The 20,082-nt window shown below is 40.9% G+C and overlaps 1 protein-coding gene across 2 annotated transcripts in view; it reads right to left on the reverse strand.

Annotated features, from left to right (window-relative positions):
• The window catches only part of ell.S (elongation factor RNA polymerase II S homeolog), a 68,235-nt gene extending 66,413 nt beyond the window's left edge, over positions 1 to 1,822 (reverse strand). The window contains exon 1 of one of the 2 annotated variants that reach the window (XM_018239533.2): positions 1,513 to 1,822. In XM_018239533.2, the coding sequence (XP_018095022.1) occupies positions 1,513 to 1,641 (129 nt within the window). In that variant the 5' untranslated portion in view covers positions 1,642 to 1,822. 2 annotated transcript variants of the gene reach the window in all.
• Between the last annotated feature and the right edge of the window lie 18,260 nt (positions 1,823 to 20,082).

Genomic DNA, 20,082 nt, shown 5'->3' on the forward strand with positions numbered 1-20,082 from the left:
TTTTTTTTTTCCCATGACAGTATCCCTTTAAGACTCTGCAGAGCCCAGGCTTACAAAGCTAACAAAAATGGGTGCATACAGCTGGATGGCGAGCACCATAAAAGCCTATAGTGTCCTCAAACTTTTCCAGTGCTCAAATCACCAGCTTTATACTACCAGTATGCCAATATACACTAAAGTGCAACATATTCAGCTTTATAAGGTTGTCTCAAAGCTCCTGCAGTGTCCAGGCACATGGAGCTGGCATAATGGGTGTGGATGGATGGATCAGATGCAGTAAAAGCAACTTACACACAAGTCGTGTGAACCTTCAAATAAACGTAAACAATAAGCTCAATTCTGTGTGCACATGGCTGGTTGAAGGTGACTTGCCAGGGTTCTGGCAGCCCCGTTCTTGCCAGGGTTCTGGCAGCCCCGTTCTTGCCAGGGTTCTGGCAGCCCCGTTCTTGCCAGGGTACTGAGGGTAATGAGCACAGGGAGTAGACTGGTGTGTACCACAAGCAACTAAAAGGGGTTCCCTGAAATACAGGCAGCTTAACTAACTGGTTTGGATAGCCATCTGCAGTGCAGCACATAAGGCTGCCCTAAATCTAGCATCACTCTGACAAAACAGGTCTAATGGGGTCAGAGAGCAGGCTAAGACACAGCTTGTCAAGCTATATATGACCATAGAGTATTCATGTAGTGCCCTGACAAACAATGTCAGGTTAACGGTCCCCAGCATGTTACCATGCTATATATTGGTGTTCTTCAACTCAAGACAGCAGTGCCCTTAAAAAACCTGAAATAATGGTTAAAAAAAAGTTGGGTAGGATACAACATGCGAGACAACTGTAGGGCCTAGACACAACATGCTGGGATTCTGGATCCCCCATTACAAGCAGATATATAAAGGCCCTAATGTGGGCCGAAACGTTGGACACTTGAGTGATGTTAAAATAAACACTTGTTTGATTGAAAAACTTGGAGTGCTGGTCCATCTTGAATCTACATACCCTGACTGACCAGGCACCCACCCATACCGAAAGGAAGGAGTGCAGGTACTTTATGAACATTTGTATGAACATTTATATATATTATATATATATATATTTATTTTTTTTTGCTTATATATACACTGAGCTAGGATCATGGGTCCATGATACAAGGAGATATTACAAGATCCCCAATGTCAACACAAGGCAGCCAAGGAGCTGAAATTATGAACACAGGGTAGCAGCCTATATATGGAGCCTGTTGTGAACAAGCACACTGATATATAGATCACAGGTTCAGCACTTTACACTAAATAATGGTCCCCCCCCCCCAAACTCCTTCTACAAAGTGGTATGAGGGTTCCTATGGGTCCCAGAGGAAGCTATATGTAATAAGTGGCGCTCAGGAGGTACCAAAAAGAAGGGTTTAATGAGGCACGTTACTGGGCTCCCCACACAAGTGATAGGGTAACAGTGACCAAGAAAAAACCATTTAAACATCCACACAACTCCAGATTGCTCCCACTTCTTAGCTTACCCGGCTGTTCTGGTAGCTTTCGAAGGCCTTCAGTGCGCTATCGGTGAGCTTAACATGGAAGACGGAAACTCTACCGCCGACCCTCCCGCAGGACAGCCCATAGCTCCGTTCCTCCTGCAGAGCCGCCATCTTAACAACACCATACCCTCCGCCGCCGCCACCGCTAGCCCAGCTCCCCACCTTCAGGTCCCTCCCATTAATTCCATTATTCAGAGATCCGCGCTATTGGCTCTCGCACATGTCTATGTTTGCAATCCAGCCAATAACCTTGTAACTACAACCTACAGAACTATGCGGTTTATCGGATTGGTCAATCCTCCAAGACGCACTGTTACATTATTCAGCAGGATATGAGCCACGCTGATTGGCTGTCGGATGAGCTATAACCATCGAAGTAAAGACGCTTGGGGTGGGAGGACTGTGTGTGTTATGCAGATAGTAGAAAAGTAATCAAATCCCCGCCGCTAGCCCCGCCCTCTAAGGAAACATAAGAGTCTGATTGGCTGGACCATATACAGAAGGGCCGGCTAACAATGCAATTATTCGAAGATGGGCGGGGTTACGATGAGAGATCCATGTGAAGCCTGACAGCCGGAAGAGGATCAGCTGTAGTTTACAAGGAGTCAGACAGAGAACAACGAAGTTTTAGATGGCGATATTTGAGTAACTCGCAGTCTGTATTCAGCGCTCTTCCTTTACACCCTCTAAGGTAGCGTGTTTGGCGCATTTTATAATATAGTGAATAAAGTACACCCTCTTGTAAATTATAAGGATATTATAAGTTACCGAGGAGTTTCCTTCGGCCTCGTGTTATTATACAAGTCATGGAACTCCGAGGTAACTTCTAATATCCTCATATTTTACAACTGGGGGTACTTTATTTAATATAATATACAAGATTCAGTGAGTCATGTGACAGAAATGACATCAGAACTCACCGTTTATAACTGATGACATCAGAACTCACCGTTTATAAGGATATAATTTACAAGATATTCATGGCTTTTGTGTATTATAAGCTCATTTATGTGCAGGCATTTGAAGGGACTAGAATCCCACTGGCTGCTTTTTATTTTAAAAATGCTTTAGGACTTTAATGCACATTCTATTTTTTGTCTCTTACCAATTATCTGATATTCTTCCCAGAGAGTTTAGATAGTAGTACAAGTCCCAGCATGCACTTGTCTGCCGTCCATTACTTGTAGTTAAAGGGCCAAGACATGGAAGGTTTTTATATGTATTTAAAACTAGCATACTGTTAACCTGCACATTGGCAAAAATTGTGTCTGCTTTAAAAACACTACTAACTTTAATATAAATGAGCTGCTGTGTAGCCATCCAATTGAATAAGATGGGACAAAAGGGCACTTAATTATGGAGATAACAGATGAGCTCTGTAGAATATAATGTGTAAAATGTTCTTACACAGGAAGATATACGGGGTCAAATACCATTCACGGCTCTTGTCCATTGTCATATAAAATAGGGCATTTGTTGACGAGAAATAGTTCATTGTAGGTGCTGGATGAACAGGTTACTGGTCCTTTAACAGGGGAAAATGTAACTAATATTAATTATATAGCCGCAATTTGTACATCATCAACACACCTCAGTATTATGAAGTGCTTTCTGGGTCAAAACTGCCTGCACAATTTTCCAAAATTGGAAAACCGGTCAGGATTCCCTGAGACTGATGCAGTGTTAGGCCAATCGCCACAACATAATATTGCACTAAAAATCATCTGAATTTGCACAAATGATTGACAATTTTACTGTGAGAAACAGCATGCAATTTCCAGGTGTTTTCTCCAGAATACATGTTTATTCATTAAAAATCACTTTCACTTATAATGATTGGCAGAAACCGCTTAGCATATAAGCATATGAAAAATTAACCTTTAAAATATTTTTTTAGATAAGATATAATATTGTACAGGTATAAATATTTTTTACCTGATTGATTTAATTATAGCATGACACATATTCAAACGTAACTATGAGTAAGTGGATGGACCCTTATTTTTAAGAACAGACAAATATTGTCAAGGCCAGTTTTAGAACAGCAGATTTTGGAACTGGATAGTCTGCTTTTTTTCTGGGGCTGTCAAGTTCAAAATACAGTACTCGTACATGAGTTCTGTAACCTGAACAGAACTGCATTTCTGGTCTTCTTCCTTGATCTGTTCCAATCCTGCCTCTTATTTTCCTCCGTGTCATATCCCCCCATCCCATCAACATCACCATGCTACACCAGAACAGTTGGCAACCCTCTTAGTGCCTACCCTTACTTAGGAGATCTTAAAGGGGACCTGTCACCCCAAAAAAAGTATTTCAAATTCTATTTTATCATGTTAGTCAAGCAACATGAACTTTAATTTCACTGTTTAAATTAATTGAATCTTGTTTCCATCAGTCTGGGAATTCATAATTATAGCAAGCAGGCAGGAGAATTTTGTGGACACTGTTATTAAGGCAAGCCTTGAATCATCTCAGAATCTTGTTTGTGCACCAGAATGGGGGACCTGATTTCTTTCCCCATGCACTGGTTACACAATGACATTTTTAAGAGAACTGGGGGAATGTGGGGAGAGCAGTGCATCTAGGAAGTGCTGAATGGAAAGTGAAAATAATTGTTTGCCCCTCCTCTATGCCTGAGGCATAGAGGAGGGGCAGGCAATATTTGATTGACAGCTGATGTCTGGGTGACAGGTCCAGGTTAGCACAGCTCTAGGCTTAGTTTGTTCACATTTAGGAAGGGGGAGTAAGTACCCATGTTCTGGTTAGGCCGTTTCTGAGGGAAAATTACCAGCTAGGGATATCTGGTGTTCCTGTGTGTGAATCCCTCACCAAAGCTTCATGACTAGCAACTTAAATCTAGCTTCTGTAATAGGTCAATCCAGGAGTGAGAGATAAGCAGAAAGTTTAGTACCCTGGGTGTCACCCACGAGCATAGGGACACAGGCATATAATCTCAGGTATAAAGCAATGCCAAATGGCGCACCACTGTTAGACACTAGTATTAAGTACTACTGCTGGCTGTAACTAATGCCCTGCCTGTGCCCATAATTAATCAATGCACACTATTAAGTAAACAAACAGCATGTGCCTGTGTCCATGAGTCCTGTGTAACTTATGCTCTGCTGGGGGTTACAGGGAGTTGCAACTTGACAGGCTGTGATAAGTAAAACTTCAGCGGGGTGATGAGACAACAGTAGTGTCCATCTTAACCACTAGTGCAGTCCCTTAAATAGGATTACATTAAAGGAAAACTATACCCCCAAAATGAATACACTATATTAACTAAAGTATATTTTAATGTCAAAAATAGGCATAAGTTCTATTTATTTTTCTGTTGAAAATAAGGTATATACTTCCCTTTTAACATCATAGGGACCCAGTTATGATTAATAATCACTGCACGAAGATGTAATTTGTGTCAGCCCTGTTTTTCCCAAACTACAAGTGGGGTGCAGCTTAAAGCCTGTCAGATTGAGTTATGGGCCAGATGCACATTTGCTTTCCTGGAAGTCGAAATTACTGTATTTGTAACTTTGTTGTAAGAGAATTGGAGGCTGACCAAATATTGTAGCTGAAATAGTCTGAAAACCTCTAGCCTACAGTTTCACCATAATCTCCCCCTTGTGGCCAGAAACAAAAAAAAAAGAATAAGAAACCGTTTTATTGTAACAACAATTAGGTTTGACATTTGAGAACTTTGCATTCCTTTAGCAAAGCTGGGCTAGAAACAGAACACCCTGTAGAGTCCTGCGCGGGTCCATTTTTTTGGATCTGCAACCCTGACTCGCAACCCGCATTCTTACCCGCTACCCGACCCGCAAGTACCTTATCCGCAACCCGGACCCGCTGACCATCAAGAATCAGGAAGTGCTGTCATTGTAAACCGGAAGTGACATCATCGGAAGTAGTTGTGATCAGAAAAAAGGAGTAAATATCGCTATTGAGAAGTCCCACGACCCGCAAACTTGCAGAACTGCCGACCCGCGTCTACACCCATAACCAGAACTTCTATCCACAACACGCAGGGTACTGCAGGTTTTTGCTGGAACCCGCGGGTACCCGACCCGCTGCAGGACTCTTAATGCCCTGTGCCCCGTTTCTGCATGCCCAGTATTTTGGGCTACTAAGAACATAATATTGTTACTTAAAAGGAGTAGATCACAACACAGGCATCTTAAATGGTCAATTTTCTCTGAGGTATAGACATAGCGAGCACTCTCCCGTAACCTCCTATTGGCAAATTATTTGCACCATGTTGTTTCTACATGGTCTCAACACTAAGGCCACAGTATACAGTAAGTACAGGATCAGGTATCTGGAAAACTGTTATCCAGAAAGCTATGCATAGCTGAAAGGCTGTCTCCCATAGACTCCATTTTAATAAATTCTAATTGATTTCATTTTCTCTCTGTAATAATGAAACAGCACCTTATATTGGACCCTCATTGAAGGCAAAACAACCCTATTGTATAGTTTTAATTATTTTATAATAGATTTAAGGTATGGTGATCCAAACTACATACATTTTCCATTATCTGGAAAGCCTCAAGTCCCAAGCATTCTGGATAACAGGTCCCATACCCGTATTAACATCTATACCAGCCCTGGCAGAGAAATAAATGCAAAGCCTTGCTTTTTGCAATATATCCTGATGAGAGCGAAACTGTGTCAGCTCCAACATTTTCAGGTAAAACTCCAACGTAAGGAAAATAAAACAGACAAATCCCTGTGAAGAACAGATAAAGAATTAGCAGCTTTACCACTTAGCCTTCAAAACAATCCCATTGAGTAAGACTGGCTTGCAACTAAAGCTGCCTTTCCTAGGCTAGACACTAAAGATATGGTAGCACTGCAACATTCAGTATATAAAAAAGTTTCCTTTGGCATTGTGCTCTGGGTTAACAAATCTGCATAAAAGGCCATTTGCTATTTGTAGTAAAGGAGAAGCAGTCTGCCATTATTGATCAGTGCTACATTGTTCCACCAGTCACAAATCCCATTCTTGCTATACACAGAGACCTTGCCAAGAAAATCAGTTGGCAGAATGCTTTCTCTGATCTAAGAGGAGCACTTAAAGGGGAACTATCATGAAAAAGTAGTGTAGGTATACTATTAAATAATGTTAGTATATCTCATTAACAAATATTTTTATTTCAATACACTGTATAATCAATTCAAAATGCTGTACCATTTTTTAAATACTCAAGTTAGTCTTCACTATATCAGCATCTGTCTCTCTTCATGAAGGAGTTGGGATCCGATTTCATTGACAAGTAGATCTAATACATCTTTTAGGGCAACTTTCTTTCCTAGCAGACTCAAATAACTAACTGTAGCACAAACAAAATCTAACACATAAAGGATTCCAGCACTAATTTTACATGTAGAGAGACATCATTACTTTCCCTGCATCAATCTAGATTCTTGTAGCAGGTGGGCTACTCAATGAAATTAACAACTGCAGCAGCACTCCGATCTTTGTTGATCAAACTTTTTTATTCGTGCAACAACGGCAACGTTTCGGGCTATACCAGGACCTTTATCAAGCCAAACATAATGTGTAACAAACGTGCTTAAATAGGTGATTAAGGGGAGGGTTTACCAACTAGTCACCACCTCTTAATTACGAGACACCATTCCCAGCAGTCTCAATAAAATGTCAGTTCATCTCTCAAAAGCTCTTTATAATAAAAAATAGTTCATCCATTGTGATAAAAATCCAGTGTAAGAATTTCTACTCAATGGTGTGCTACTCAATGTTACCCTGCAGAGCTGGACAGATAGTGGCTATGAGTTGTACTTAACTTGGTTTGTTCTGACAGAGTATTGTGGGTACGATGGGGACAAGCCAAGTACTCTGCCTCTGAGTGAACCCTTTCCAGGTCTCTCTCATCAAATATTTTTCCTTGTATCCATTTTGTTTCATGTTTAGTCAATTCTTCTGTAATACTTTATACCAGGTACAATTGCATTGAGGACTTGGGTAGTGAACACTGAAATTGTTGATTTATTTCTGCTTCATAAAAACGGTATGAATTAAGATAAAAGCAGGGCCACATGGATCCTACTGTGTCTTTTTCTGCCACTAGAGAAAACAAAAAAACTTAGCAAAAATAACAGTTTGCCATTACAAAATTTGACTTGCTTCACATTCACCGACTGAAAAAAACATGGATTTTATTGGAAAGCAAATAAAACTATGAAATGAAGTAGTCCATAAAAATATATTTTTCTGATACTCATATGATATACTTCTAGAATATACTTATTCAAGGGATACAATTTGCTGAACGCAAAGGAAATCTAAGATATCACTAATAAAGGAAGTGGCAAAATGAGTTTTTTCCCCCACTAAAATCAAGACTATGACTACATAGATTTACCATCTGTTTGTATGGCACTGGGCCTGACTTCACTGAATCATTTCTGCTTAAATATTTTTGGCTGGTGGCTTTTGTATTCGCAGTTTTATAGTTATTACTGGAAGAATGAAACTATTTATTGAGTGTAGGAGGATGGGGAAATTTAAGGAGATCAGAGATCATTACCCAGATGCCTATTGTATTGGGTGACAATGTCACAAGCCAATAATAAGGGAATGCATGGCAATTAAATATTAAAATACTACAGGCACTTTTGCCTGTGCCTGTTATGAGCAGAAGCCCCTGTGGAGACCCAAAAGCAATAGAAAGGGGTTTGGGTGTGAGTTCATGTACAAGTCAATGGCAGAAGTCTGTCGAACCACCCTGTGATCAAGAGCCGCATTGGCTAGTTGATGCGGACCTCGTCATGTCGGCACCCATTTTCATTGCTGTAATCCGATTGTTTGGCCCTAGGGCAGAACAATCGGATTAGCCCAATATTGCCCTGCCTTTGGTGGGCATATTGGGAGAAAGATGCGCTCGTTCAGCGATATCCTCTGAGTGTGTTCATGCTGGAGCCAACACAAGGATTCCAGACGCAAATAAAGAAGAGGAATCTGATAGCGATTGGGGGCTTAAATCGGCCTTTGGATTTCAGCAGGCTGATTTCTGCCCGACCTGGCCCTAGCCTTAAAGGGGTAGTTCATCTTTTAGATTCTTGATTTGTGCAATAATCTAACTATAGTTCTACTTTATAGCCACCAGAGCTGCAATACATCTTATAGTGTGCGGCAGGGCAGGGGAGATTTATCAGTGTGCAATTTTTAGGGGGGCGGTGGTTGGGCCTGGGTATATATGCTACACCCAGGCCCACTTATGACTAGTTACACCACAGATCAGATAGCAAGTTTTGAATAATTACCTATGCATATATATTTATAAGACTAATCTAGTCTTTATTTGGGGTTCAAGCAACTTATACAGTACGCTGTATATTACTTCTTGTTCTGTAAATTCTCATGAACAGTCACCATACTTATAGAAAACCTTGTTAATTCATCTGTATCTGCTCCATGTTACAATGAAGCTTGCTTTTATCTATGCGCTGCCTGTTATTTGCTTTTCTGTAATAAACATGAAATGAATAAACTTTCAAGTGCATTCCAGGGCTGGAAGGGGTGTTTTCTCAATCAAACCCCTATAGTTGTTACTATTATTGTATAGATTGACCAGACCAGAGCCTGCCAGCATCTCTGTATGTCCCCATTTTCATGTTTCTTCCTCCCCTTCGGCAATTTCAGTCACTTTCGGCGCAAGCGCAGTTGTTGTGAACTGGAATATTGCTCCAACTGCGCATGCACCAATGACTTTGGTCGTGATTTCTAGAGGGGACGGAATTCAGGGGTAAGACTGTGCAGGAGGGGGGCCAGTGGGAACTTATCGCCATGGGGGGTTTAGTTCTCCTCTAAAAAGCATCAGAATAATTATTCACTATTGCCTGACAAGTACAGGATGTCAAAAATGCAGAAGTTATAAGAACAAATAAAAAGATGGATTAACCCTTTCCCTTCCAGCAAAATAACCAAGTAATATGCACATCACTTATATGCAAATGGGTCCATATTAGTGATGTGCGAGCCGGCCCGACCTTGCAATCCTCTGTGCGCTGCTCGCCCTGCCCCTTTTGTGACATCGGCGGAGTGTCACGGTCTATAAATGTAAACCCGGAAGTCAGATGCATGCAGGCTTGGGTTGTGGGAGGGCGGGTCCGTGTCAAGTTTTACCCAACCCGCACATCACTAGTCCATATGCCATTTCCCTAAAATACGTAAGATAATTTTGCAATAGGTACAAAGGTTGATCTATTTCTAGTAACCCATAGCAACTACTTAGCAGTTAGCATTTATTGCGGTTTTAAAAACAATTATCTTGATTGTTTAATTTGGGTACTGGAGCCAATTCTGCACTTCTTATTAGCTTTTAGTTCTGCACTGACAAACCATTTGCACTGGCTAGGACCACCGGTTAAGACTTTGGCTGTTGCAATAGACAAGGCTTCTGTAACACTATATGAGTTTGTTTAATAAAAGCAGGCTATGTTTATTAAGTCAAAGGTGGTTGTTTGCAGAAATCAATGGAGCCGGAACATTCCTAATAAGGAGCAAAAAAGCAGAACTGCTCCACAAGTACACTTAATCCATTTAAAAAGAATGAACATAAAACACATGACAAATGGGTTAAACAAGGTGACTTTATTCAGCAATAAAATTAAACATGATGATCTGTAGATCAATACAGTTTATATTAAACATTTATTAATAAAACTTTTTTTACCTTAAATTTTGGGATATGAAGCTTTATACGTGATGAATCCCATCTAGTTAAAGGATATCTTTGTGCATGAGTGTGTTATCTCTTTTACGTTTCATATAAATTATAAGGGGGCAGCTTGTTGCGGGCAAATAACTTTCTTTCTCTATTTATCTGAATTTATACAAGAGGATTGTCACACTGAGACTCAGCCAAGTTGCCAACCACTAGTCGTGCTGGTTTTGTAATCAATGAAGAACACCTATTAGCCTATTAGGGAACAGTACAGTATATCACAGACGACTCTATTTAACAGCTGGGCAATTCTACAGACAATCTTACTTACCAAGACAAAACATAAGGTGGAGCAAAGGTATAATCAAATTTATTGGGATAAAAGTTCACACCAGCAACTAGAAATCAATTACATGGTGTAAAGCGGACAAAAACTATGGTTTATTACTGTAGTTTATGTACTAGTGCCAGTTAGCACTTTCAAAACAGTTAAACCCAAAGAGATTGTACTGCTACTTGTGGCAATATGATGTTTCTGTGTTTCCTCTACTGAAATATAGTGGATTCCACCAAGCAAGTGTGAAAAAAGCTATAGTCCAGTTAAACTGAACATCTCGGGATACAAAGGCCAGATCTATGCGGGAATGCGATTTATGTGTGGCCGAGTAACAGGAGAATTCCCTCGTATTCGGGTGTTTCCACCTCCACGCCACAGTAAAGGCACTGCTATCCGCCCAGCTCTTTAGAGGCAGCTTACTGTAGTGCGAGCCAGTAGTCGTATCAATCGCTGGGTTTAGAACCGCATTGTAATCCCCCATCAGTATAATAGGAGACGGGACCATGTCTGCCAGAAGCGTTACAAGGTGGGGTAGGAAGTGGTGTTCAACAGCAGGGGGGGCATAGACAGAGGCCAGTAGAAGCCGAACCCCATTAAATCGGGCCTGAACAAATATATATCTCCCATGGTGATCCTGTTTGACCTTCTCAACTTGGCAATCAATATTCCTGTGCACCAGGATCGCCACTCCCCGAGAATAGGTGGAGTAAGTGGCATGAAAGGCTCTCCCTACCCAAGCCCGCTTAAGTGCCAAAATTTTTTTGCCCCGAGAGGTGTCTTCAGTGGACTACTTGCCCAGGGGCATTTCGGATCATTCCCCCCTGTCGCTCACAGTGATCCTACGGGCCGAACCTATTGATAAAATTTGGAGGCTCCCCTCACACTGGATTGGTACCACTGCCACCGAACCCGTAGTTCAACCTGCTTTAGTGCAGTACTGGCAGCTCAACCCGGGCACTGCCGATACGTTTGTAGTCTGGGAGGCGTTTAAGGCAACAGCAAGGGGGGTGTACATATCGGGCATCAGCCAGGCAAAACGGAAATTGGGTAACACGATTGGCTCTTTGGAATCAGACACTGCTGCCAAAGAACAGGTATATTTAGCTGATCCCTCTGATACGAATAGGAATGATTGGTTGCAGTCCTCTCGCTTACTTGCATTAGCCAATGTCGAACAGGCACGGGCGTACATTCAGAAGCAATCGCATAGGCTTTTTGAAATGGGGGACAAAGCTGGTAAGCTTTTGGCCATGCTGGTGCGAGACGAGTGTAATACGGCTTCCATCCCATGTATTGAAAATGATGCGGGTGAGTTGATAACCCAACCTCGGTGCATTGTAGATGTATTTCGGCAGTTTTATCAGGAACTTTATTCCTCAAAGGTGACCTGTTCTGACGTACAGTTGCTTGACTATCTGGGGGCCGTCCCACTGCCATACCTCTCTGATGCTACACAGGAACGGTTAGATGCGCTCATAACGCAGTCGGAAGTGGAACAGGTAATTAAATTGCTACCTACAGGCAAGGCCCCTGGCCCTGACGGCATCCCGGGTGAGTTTTACAAACACCATCTCTCTTTGGTGGTGGGGCCACTCACGGAGATATTTAATGATGTTGCTCTGAGGGGTGCAGTGCCTGAGTCTATGTCCCGTGCATATATTTCCATTATCCCAAAAAAAGGCAAAGATCCGCGGAAATGTGCTTCTTATAGGCCTATATCGCTTATTAACTGTGATGCCAAGATTTTAGCTAAAGTGTTGGCAAACAGGCTTAAACCATTTATGCAAGATTTAGTCCACTCGGATCAAACTGGCTTCATTCCCTCTAGGGCGACTGATATCAACATTCGGAGGCTTCTCACTCATCTACAGGTACGACACGACAATGCTGGCTCCCGAACCATTGTGGCATTAGATGCGGAGAAAGCCTTCGACTCAGTCGAATGGGCCTTTTTGTGGCACACCTTGAAGCGATATGGTTTTGGCCCTAGATATGTGGGGTGGATTCAGGCACTGTACCACTCACCGGTGGCTCAGATTAGGGCAAATTCTATGCTTTCGGTCAGTTTTAATTTGGGGAGGGGTACCAGGCAGGGCTGCCCCCTCTCTCCTTTTTTATTTTGTTTGGCAATTGAGCCACTTGCAGAACTAATCCGCACCTCTGTTGGGATTACGGGTTTGAAAATTGGTTCTCTGACCGAAAAGATATCGTTGTACGCTGACGATATGTTGATATACCTTGAGAACCCTGGCCCGGCCCTGGATGTCCTATTGGGGATTATATCTGAGAATGGGAAGTACTCTGGGCTTCGTGTGAACTGGCATAAATCTACATTGTTTGCCCTGGATCAGGCGGCCAAAAGACAGTTATCTCCGGATTCTCCGTTGCAATGGGTTGACACCTTTTTGTACCTGGGAATTTGGATTACTCAAGAGATAACCCGCTATAAGGCGGTCAATGTTGACCCTATTACTGCGGATATGGTTGCCAAATTTGCCCAATGGGAATTTTTGCCATTGTCACTATACGGTAGGATCAACTTATTGAAAATGAAGTATGTGCCTAAATTTCTCTATATGTTTAGAAATTCTCCTATCTGGCTTACCAAATCCTTTTTTCAACAAGTGAACTCAGTTATATCCTCCTTTATTTGGGCCAAACGGGTTCCCAGAATCAGTATGGCAACATTGCACAGGTCCACTCAGGCTGGGGGTCTTGCCGTCCCGAATTTGTACTTGTACTACTTGGCTGCTTTATTGGTAACGGTGCGATGGTGGTTTGAATCTGATAGCACTAATGCATCCTGTACTTTAGAAGCGGGGATACTGGGCTCGAGGGAAGCCTTGAGGCTTTTGCCTTATAGAGGGCGGGAGGCACACCCACAAGTTACCCACTCTATGAACACAACCGTCAGAGCCTGGCAGCTGGCTCAAAAACTGGTGACTCCCGCTGGCTTGACCTACCACTCTCCCCATGCTCCGCTGTGGTGTAATAAGATGCTCCCACATTTTTTCGCTAACCTGGATTACAAATTTTGGGCAGGCAATGGTCTCAGATATGTGAAAGATTTGTACAATGAGGGAGAGCTAAAAAGCTTTCTGCAACTCAAGGCCTCCTGTTCAACACAACATGTTACACAATTTCGGTATGGTCAACTTCGCCATGCTGCTCAGGCGCAATTCCCGGATCCGCAGTCTAATATTGTAGCCACCTCTTTGGAAAACACTCTGCAACTTCAGGCAGTCGTCAAACCTCTTTCAGCCATCTATCATATCCTGTTGGCACCTGAGGAAAAACGACCGCTTAAATGCTTCCAGAAATGGATCAGGGACATTGAGAATTTGGACGAGGAGTCCTGGGAGCTGATTATGCGCCACATGTTGGCCACCACAATTTCGGCTAGAGACAAGTTGATACAACTGAAGTTTATGCATCGTTCTTACCTCACGCCGGTACGGCTTCATCATATGGATCCTACCAGAGATCAGAACTGCACCAGGGGCTGTGGGCACCCGGGGACTTGGTTCCATGTGGTGTGGACATGCCCCAAACTGACTCGCTATTGGACTGACGTTTTCTCATTTATTTCTAAGATTCTGGTCTTCCCTATATTGCCTCGGCCCAGCCTAGCGCTGTTGGGATGCATGGATGGAGATGTGGGGTCAATTGGTTGTCGGACTTTGCTCCAGCTGCTAATGTTCTATGCTAGGAAAATGATTGTTCTTCGGTGGAATCAGCGTGAAGCACCCAAACTTGAGGACTGGAAGGACCTTGTCAATAAAGCCCTCCCTTACTATAAAGCAGTATATATGTCTAGAGGCTGCACGGACAAGTTTATAGCTGTCTGGATGCTATGGGTATTGAATTCTGACACTAATAGCCCCCATGTGTTTTGAAAGGATGGTCTGTGCTAGCTCCACCAGATATTAGTCTTGTCTACTGTTTACCCCCTCCACACTCCACACCCTCTTGGACTCTCTTTCTTTCTTTCTTTCTTTCTTTCCTCTCCCCTCTGACGTATTTCCTTTATTGTTTTTCCTTTTTTTATTTTTTACTGACTATGTATAATTTTTGAGTCCTTTACGGGACACTGTCTGTCTTGTTTTTTGTGTGTGAGAAAACCAATAAAAACACTTTTAAAAAAAAAACTGAACATCTCAACGCCAAGACTGTTTCTTCAAGAAGTGTTCCAGTTTTTAATGAAAAAACAGTGTCAAACACGCCAACAAAGTTCAACAACTAATTTCAAATATAATCCCAGTTGTACTGCTCTAACAAGACATTATACAAAGTTGGTCCCCTGTACATGATAGAAAGCTCTCCAAACTCCACCTTGGTTTACAGGTGCTTTCTCTATAATTATATATACATATATAACTATACATAAACTTTCTGATCGGTACCTCACAATAAATATGTGAGCTACACATATTACATACATGTACTTTCATTTTATAACAAATATCTATGTGCCGTCTCATCAAGACATCAAATGATTTCTGTGGTTACAGGTCACTCAGATTCATTTAGTCTCCCTCTTTTTTATTGGAATGCAAAGCCCGGGATTGAAAAGTTTTCTGCAGTCTTTGGCTTCAAAAACTTTCTCAACAACATATAGTTCCTAATATGTATACATTAGATACAGAGCTCTCTTGTGCCACTTACTCTCGCGTACAGATCAGAATTGTAAATAAACTATTTTTTACCAATGCCAAACATTTGAAAATTGTGAATTACACTTTTCCCTGATCAGATGCACAATTTTACACGGATTTAAGTGAGCAAAATTAGAGTTCATCTATATAAAAAGTACAGTTTATGCATAATGTCTCTTTTCTCACTTGAACACTGTATCCATAAAAGTTTCCTCTTCAGGGTTGTTGAGAATCGATGATACTGCTGCTAGACCTTCCTCCTTAAGGTAATGGCTTTGGTCCTCATACATCACCGTTGGTGGTTTAGTTCCGAGCTGCTATTACAACAGACAGGGCAACTCCTCCTATCGCCACAGCTGTTGCCCCAAAAAGCCACTTCCAAGAGATGGACTGCATGTATAAAAGAAGACAAAATTGCATTTAAATGATGCGATGGTTTATACGAATCACCTTTGCTGCTAATTTTGCCTTTTTTTTTACCTCAAGAATCCCCAGACCACACTACCACCCAGATATAACCAAGTCTGAATACATCACCATTTTACAGAGTGTAAAAAGTCAAGTGGCGATTAAAAATGTTTTATTATTAATATCATGAAACTTCATTTTTAATGATTAAAGTTTTACTGGTACAGGTGTAGGATCTGTTATCTGCAAACTTGTTATCCAGAAAGCTCTGAACAACGGAAAAGTAGTTTCCTATTTTATTGAAATAATCCAAAGTGATTTCCTTTTTCTCTGTAATAAAAAAATACAAACTAAGATATAACTAATCTTACTAACTATTCGGAAGCAAAACCAGCCTATTGGGTTTATTTAATGTTTACATGATTTTCTAGGAGACTTAGGGCATGAAGATCCAAATTACAGAAAACCCCAGGTACTGAGCATTCTGGATAACAGGTCCCCATACATGTACTAGAACCACCGACTAAAGAAGCACTTGACAGAAAGTCCATTATTATTCTTTCCACAAAGCAATATTTTAAATATGAATATTATTTTCTAATTATAAAAAAGGACTAATAAGAATAAAACTGCACATTACATTAACAGTTCAGCTGCATATGTACAAGAAACCACATTTAATTTAGAACAGTGCCCACATTTGTAGCAAAATTCCTATTAGGTACTATACCTTCAAAAAAATATGCCTGAGTTTTTCTTACATTATATTTGGCAGTCAGATAAATATCTAGATAAATATAAAGAGAGTACAATGTAAATTACCCTAAAATTGATCTCCAGAGATACAGACCAGCTTAGAACCATGAGAACAGTTAACTCATGCATTGCTGTGGAGTAAATTCATAAAGCCTCACCGCACTGCACACTGGCTTTTTTAAGGACCTTGATCTTCATGTGTACATACCCTTAGTTTAACATATACAAATATTTATTCCCCAAGTATGATTTGCCATTGCCCACAAAATGTGAGTTAACAGTTAGAGCTGTGGTTGCCATGTGCACGGTGGTTGGGAATGCATTGTAGAAACAGGGAAAATGAAAGGTTAAAACCTAAATACAATGCAGTAAATGTCTGATATATGAGAATAAAATTCACATTTATCATATTACCCAAGACGACTTGGAGGCAGGCTTTTTGGAAGCACTGCTTGGATTTCCCAGCATCTTCTTGTACATGGCACTTTCTACATTCCGCTGGTCTGTGTGCTTTTTCACTAGCCTGGAAAGTTCAGCGTGTATTGTCTAGGAGCGGAGAGAATCAGTCAACAAACTAACCTGCAGTCACTCAGGGATTTGCCAGTGCCAATATTATACATATAAATTAGCAAGGACCAGTTAGAGGATTAACAGGTGAATGTAGATGAATTTAATGTAACAATAAAACTTTAACTGATTCCCTATTAACCACAACTGTAAGTTAGGAATATACATTTTTGGACTTATTCACTTACCTCACTAAGTTCCTTCTAGCATAGAGGTTCTAATAAATATTAGGTTTTTTTCTCGAGTTTTATTATGCTCCAAAGCTGCTAAAAATTCAAATCTGAAAATACTCCAGCTAAAACCGGTCAAAGTCATGTAAAAGTCAATGGCAGTTATCCCCTTTTATAACTGGAAGATTATTATGTTAATGTTTTCTCTTTCATATGTTTTTTGCCTTCATGATGTTTGAGGGTTTTTTGACAGTTTTCGTAAGAAAATGCAAAACATTCCAGTTTTGGGGCGCGACAATTCGAAAAAGTTTGCACATTTTTGTCTAGACTTTTCCAACACATTTTTTTAGATTTTTTAATTATTAAAAATTTGTGATTTTATCGGATCAGGGACAAAAACAATCTTTTCAAGCTTTTTCCTGAAAAGACCAAATTTTTTGGATTTTATCCCAAAAAGTCAGATTTCAAACTTTCAAATAGGATAGGGGCCTCTCCCACTGACTTATATACAACCTCGGTAGGTGTGAGAAGCCAGATTTTTGGATTTAGACTTCTACCATCCTCGTGGTATAGTAAATCTCAAAAAAATCAAGGTTTTTTTTTTGGAATTTGGACTTAATACATAACCCCCTAAAAGTTTTTGTACAAACTTAAAATACCAGTTGGAAATGCAAAAATAGACAAATACTGCAGCTTCTATTCTGATATTTTAAATTTCAAAGTGCCCTAGTCAGGCAACGTAAACAGTTCTGCTACAAAACTGAATTTTGGGTGTGTGGCCTAAGCACACAAAATGTTAGCAGCTATTTCACAGCAAATCCCGGGACAACTTACCGAATAACTGATCCAGACACGATAAACGGCACAGAAATCTATATATTTCATCACCGCTAATACTGGATTACTCCTCAGCATGGGTAGAGTGAAAAAGAAGCAATCCCCGCTGAAGCTTACTTCTTTCTACACGAAAAAGCCGGAGCTGGAAAATATCCAAGATGGCACTGAAACGCAATCGAGGGTCTCCGTGTCGCACCAGAGTTCCCCAGGTACAGCTAAAATTTCTACTAATTGATCGCATTTACCATATCTACAAATCCAAAAATGCTCCTCAGACGGCACCGAGAGATACAATAGCCAAAATGCACTTCTTCCATGCAAAGGAAGGGTTACTCCAGGCCGCTAGAAATTCAGAAAACAAACCTGACAAATTCAAGAATATAGAACTATTCACAGATCTCTCTCCGATGACATTACAAGCCAGAAGGGAATTTAAAGAAACCATTACTCTACTGCGACAGCATAACATTCCTTATCGGTGGGGATTTCCACTGCGGCATATTATAATAAAAGACGGATCCCCGACTAGAATTACAACTCCAGCACAAGGGGCTACCCAAGTCCACATCTGGGGCCTACATCATATCAAACAGGCCAAACAACTGCAGGAACAATTGGTGGAAGATCCGAATCTGCACACTTAAAGATATAAGTGAAGTATTAGAAAAATGTGTATCTGGGTCTATCTAAGGGTGACATTCTCCTGGGAAATCTGCTGGGTGCATGTTAGTGTTACTTGGCTGACTGGTCAACCCCCGATATAGACTCTACCCCGAGGGCTCTTACTGGTGTAGAGCCCAACGGTTCAGTGGAAATATCCACTATTATTATGTTAATGTTTTCTCTTTCATATGCTTTTTCTCTTTTTTTCCCCCCTCCTACCCACTCTATGTAAATGGTCCAATGGCGTTAACACATGGGTGACATTACGCATTCAACTTATTAACCATAATGCCATTTAATATAGTAACTATCAATGCTAAGGGTCTTAATAGTCCTTACAAAAGATCTTCTTTACTTCATGAAGCAAAAAGCTGACATAGAATTTATACAGGAGACCCATTTTACTCCGTCCACATCATGTATGCCAAAAAACAAAAAATTTCCTATAATTTATTCTGCCACAGCACAAAAGAAGAAGGCTGGTGTAGCAATATTAATAAATGAAGCCTTAGACTTCACATACATTGGTCACCATGTGGACACTGTATTGTATTGAATTGTATTATTAATCAAAAGCCATACACCCTAGTAAATATATATTCCCCTAACACATCCCAACTTACATTTATCAAAGGAGTTATACGGAAAATAATATCCCTGAAATACGGCTCTCTTATACTAGGAGGAGATTTTAACCTCGCTCCTAATCACGCAGTGGACAGATCTCAAACCTCTAAGAGTAAGCCCAAGGCTAGACTCTCCCCATTTCAGATTCTTATGCAAAAATATGGACTATATGATACTTGGAGACTTCAGCACCCTAGTGAAAAAGATTATACATTTTACTCCCATGTACATTTAACTTTTAATGCAGCCTTTAGCTCAGGATCTTTCCCTAAAGAAATGCTTATATCGCAAACAATACCAAAACCCTTACCCCATAAGGCATTTTCTGAGATCTAATAATGCCATCACTCTCAGGGAACCAACACCTATGGAAAGGTGCCTGACTAACTTAAAGGGATCCTGTCATCGGAAAACATGTTTTTTTCAAAACGCATCAGTAATAGCGCTACTCCAGCAGAATCCTGCACTGAAATCCATTTCTCAAAAGAGCAAACAGATTTTTTTATATTCAATTTTGAAATCTGACATGGGGCTAGACATTTTGTCAATTTCCCAGCTGCCCCTGGTCATGTGACTTGTGCCTGCACTTTAGGAGAGAAATGCTTTGTGGCAGGCTGCTGTTTTTCCTTCTCAATGTAACTGAATGTGTCTCAGTGGCAATTGGGTTTTTACTATTGAGTGTTGTTCTTAGATCTACCAGGCAGTTGTTATCTTGTGTTAGGGAGCTGCTATCTGGTTACCTTCCCATTGTTCTTTTGTTTGGCTGCTGGGGGGAAAAAGGGTGATATCACTCTAACTTGCAGTACAGCAGTAAAGAGCGATTGAAGTTTATCAGAGCACAAGTC

The sequence above is a fragment of the Xenopus laevis genome, chromosome 1S, assembly GCF_017654675.1.
Source record: "Xenopus laevis strain J_2021 chromosome 1S, Xenopus_laevis_v10.1, whole genome shotgun sequence".
Classification (NCBI taxonomy): domain Eukaryota; kingdom Metazoa; phylum Chordata; class Amphibia; order Anura; family Pipidae; genus Xenopus; species Xenopus laevis.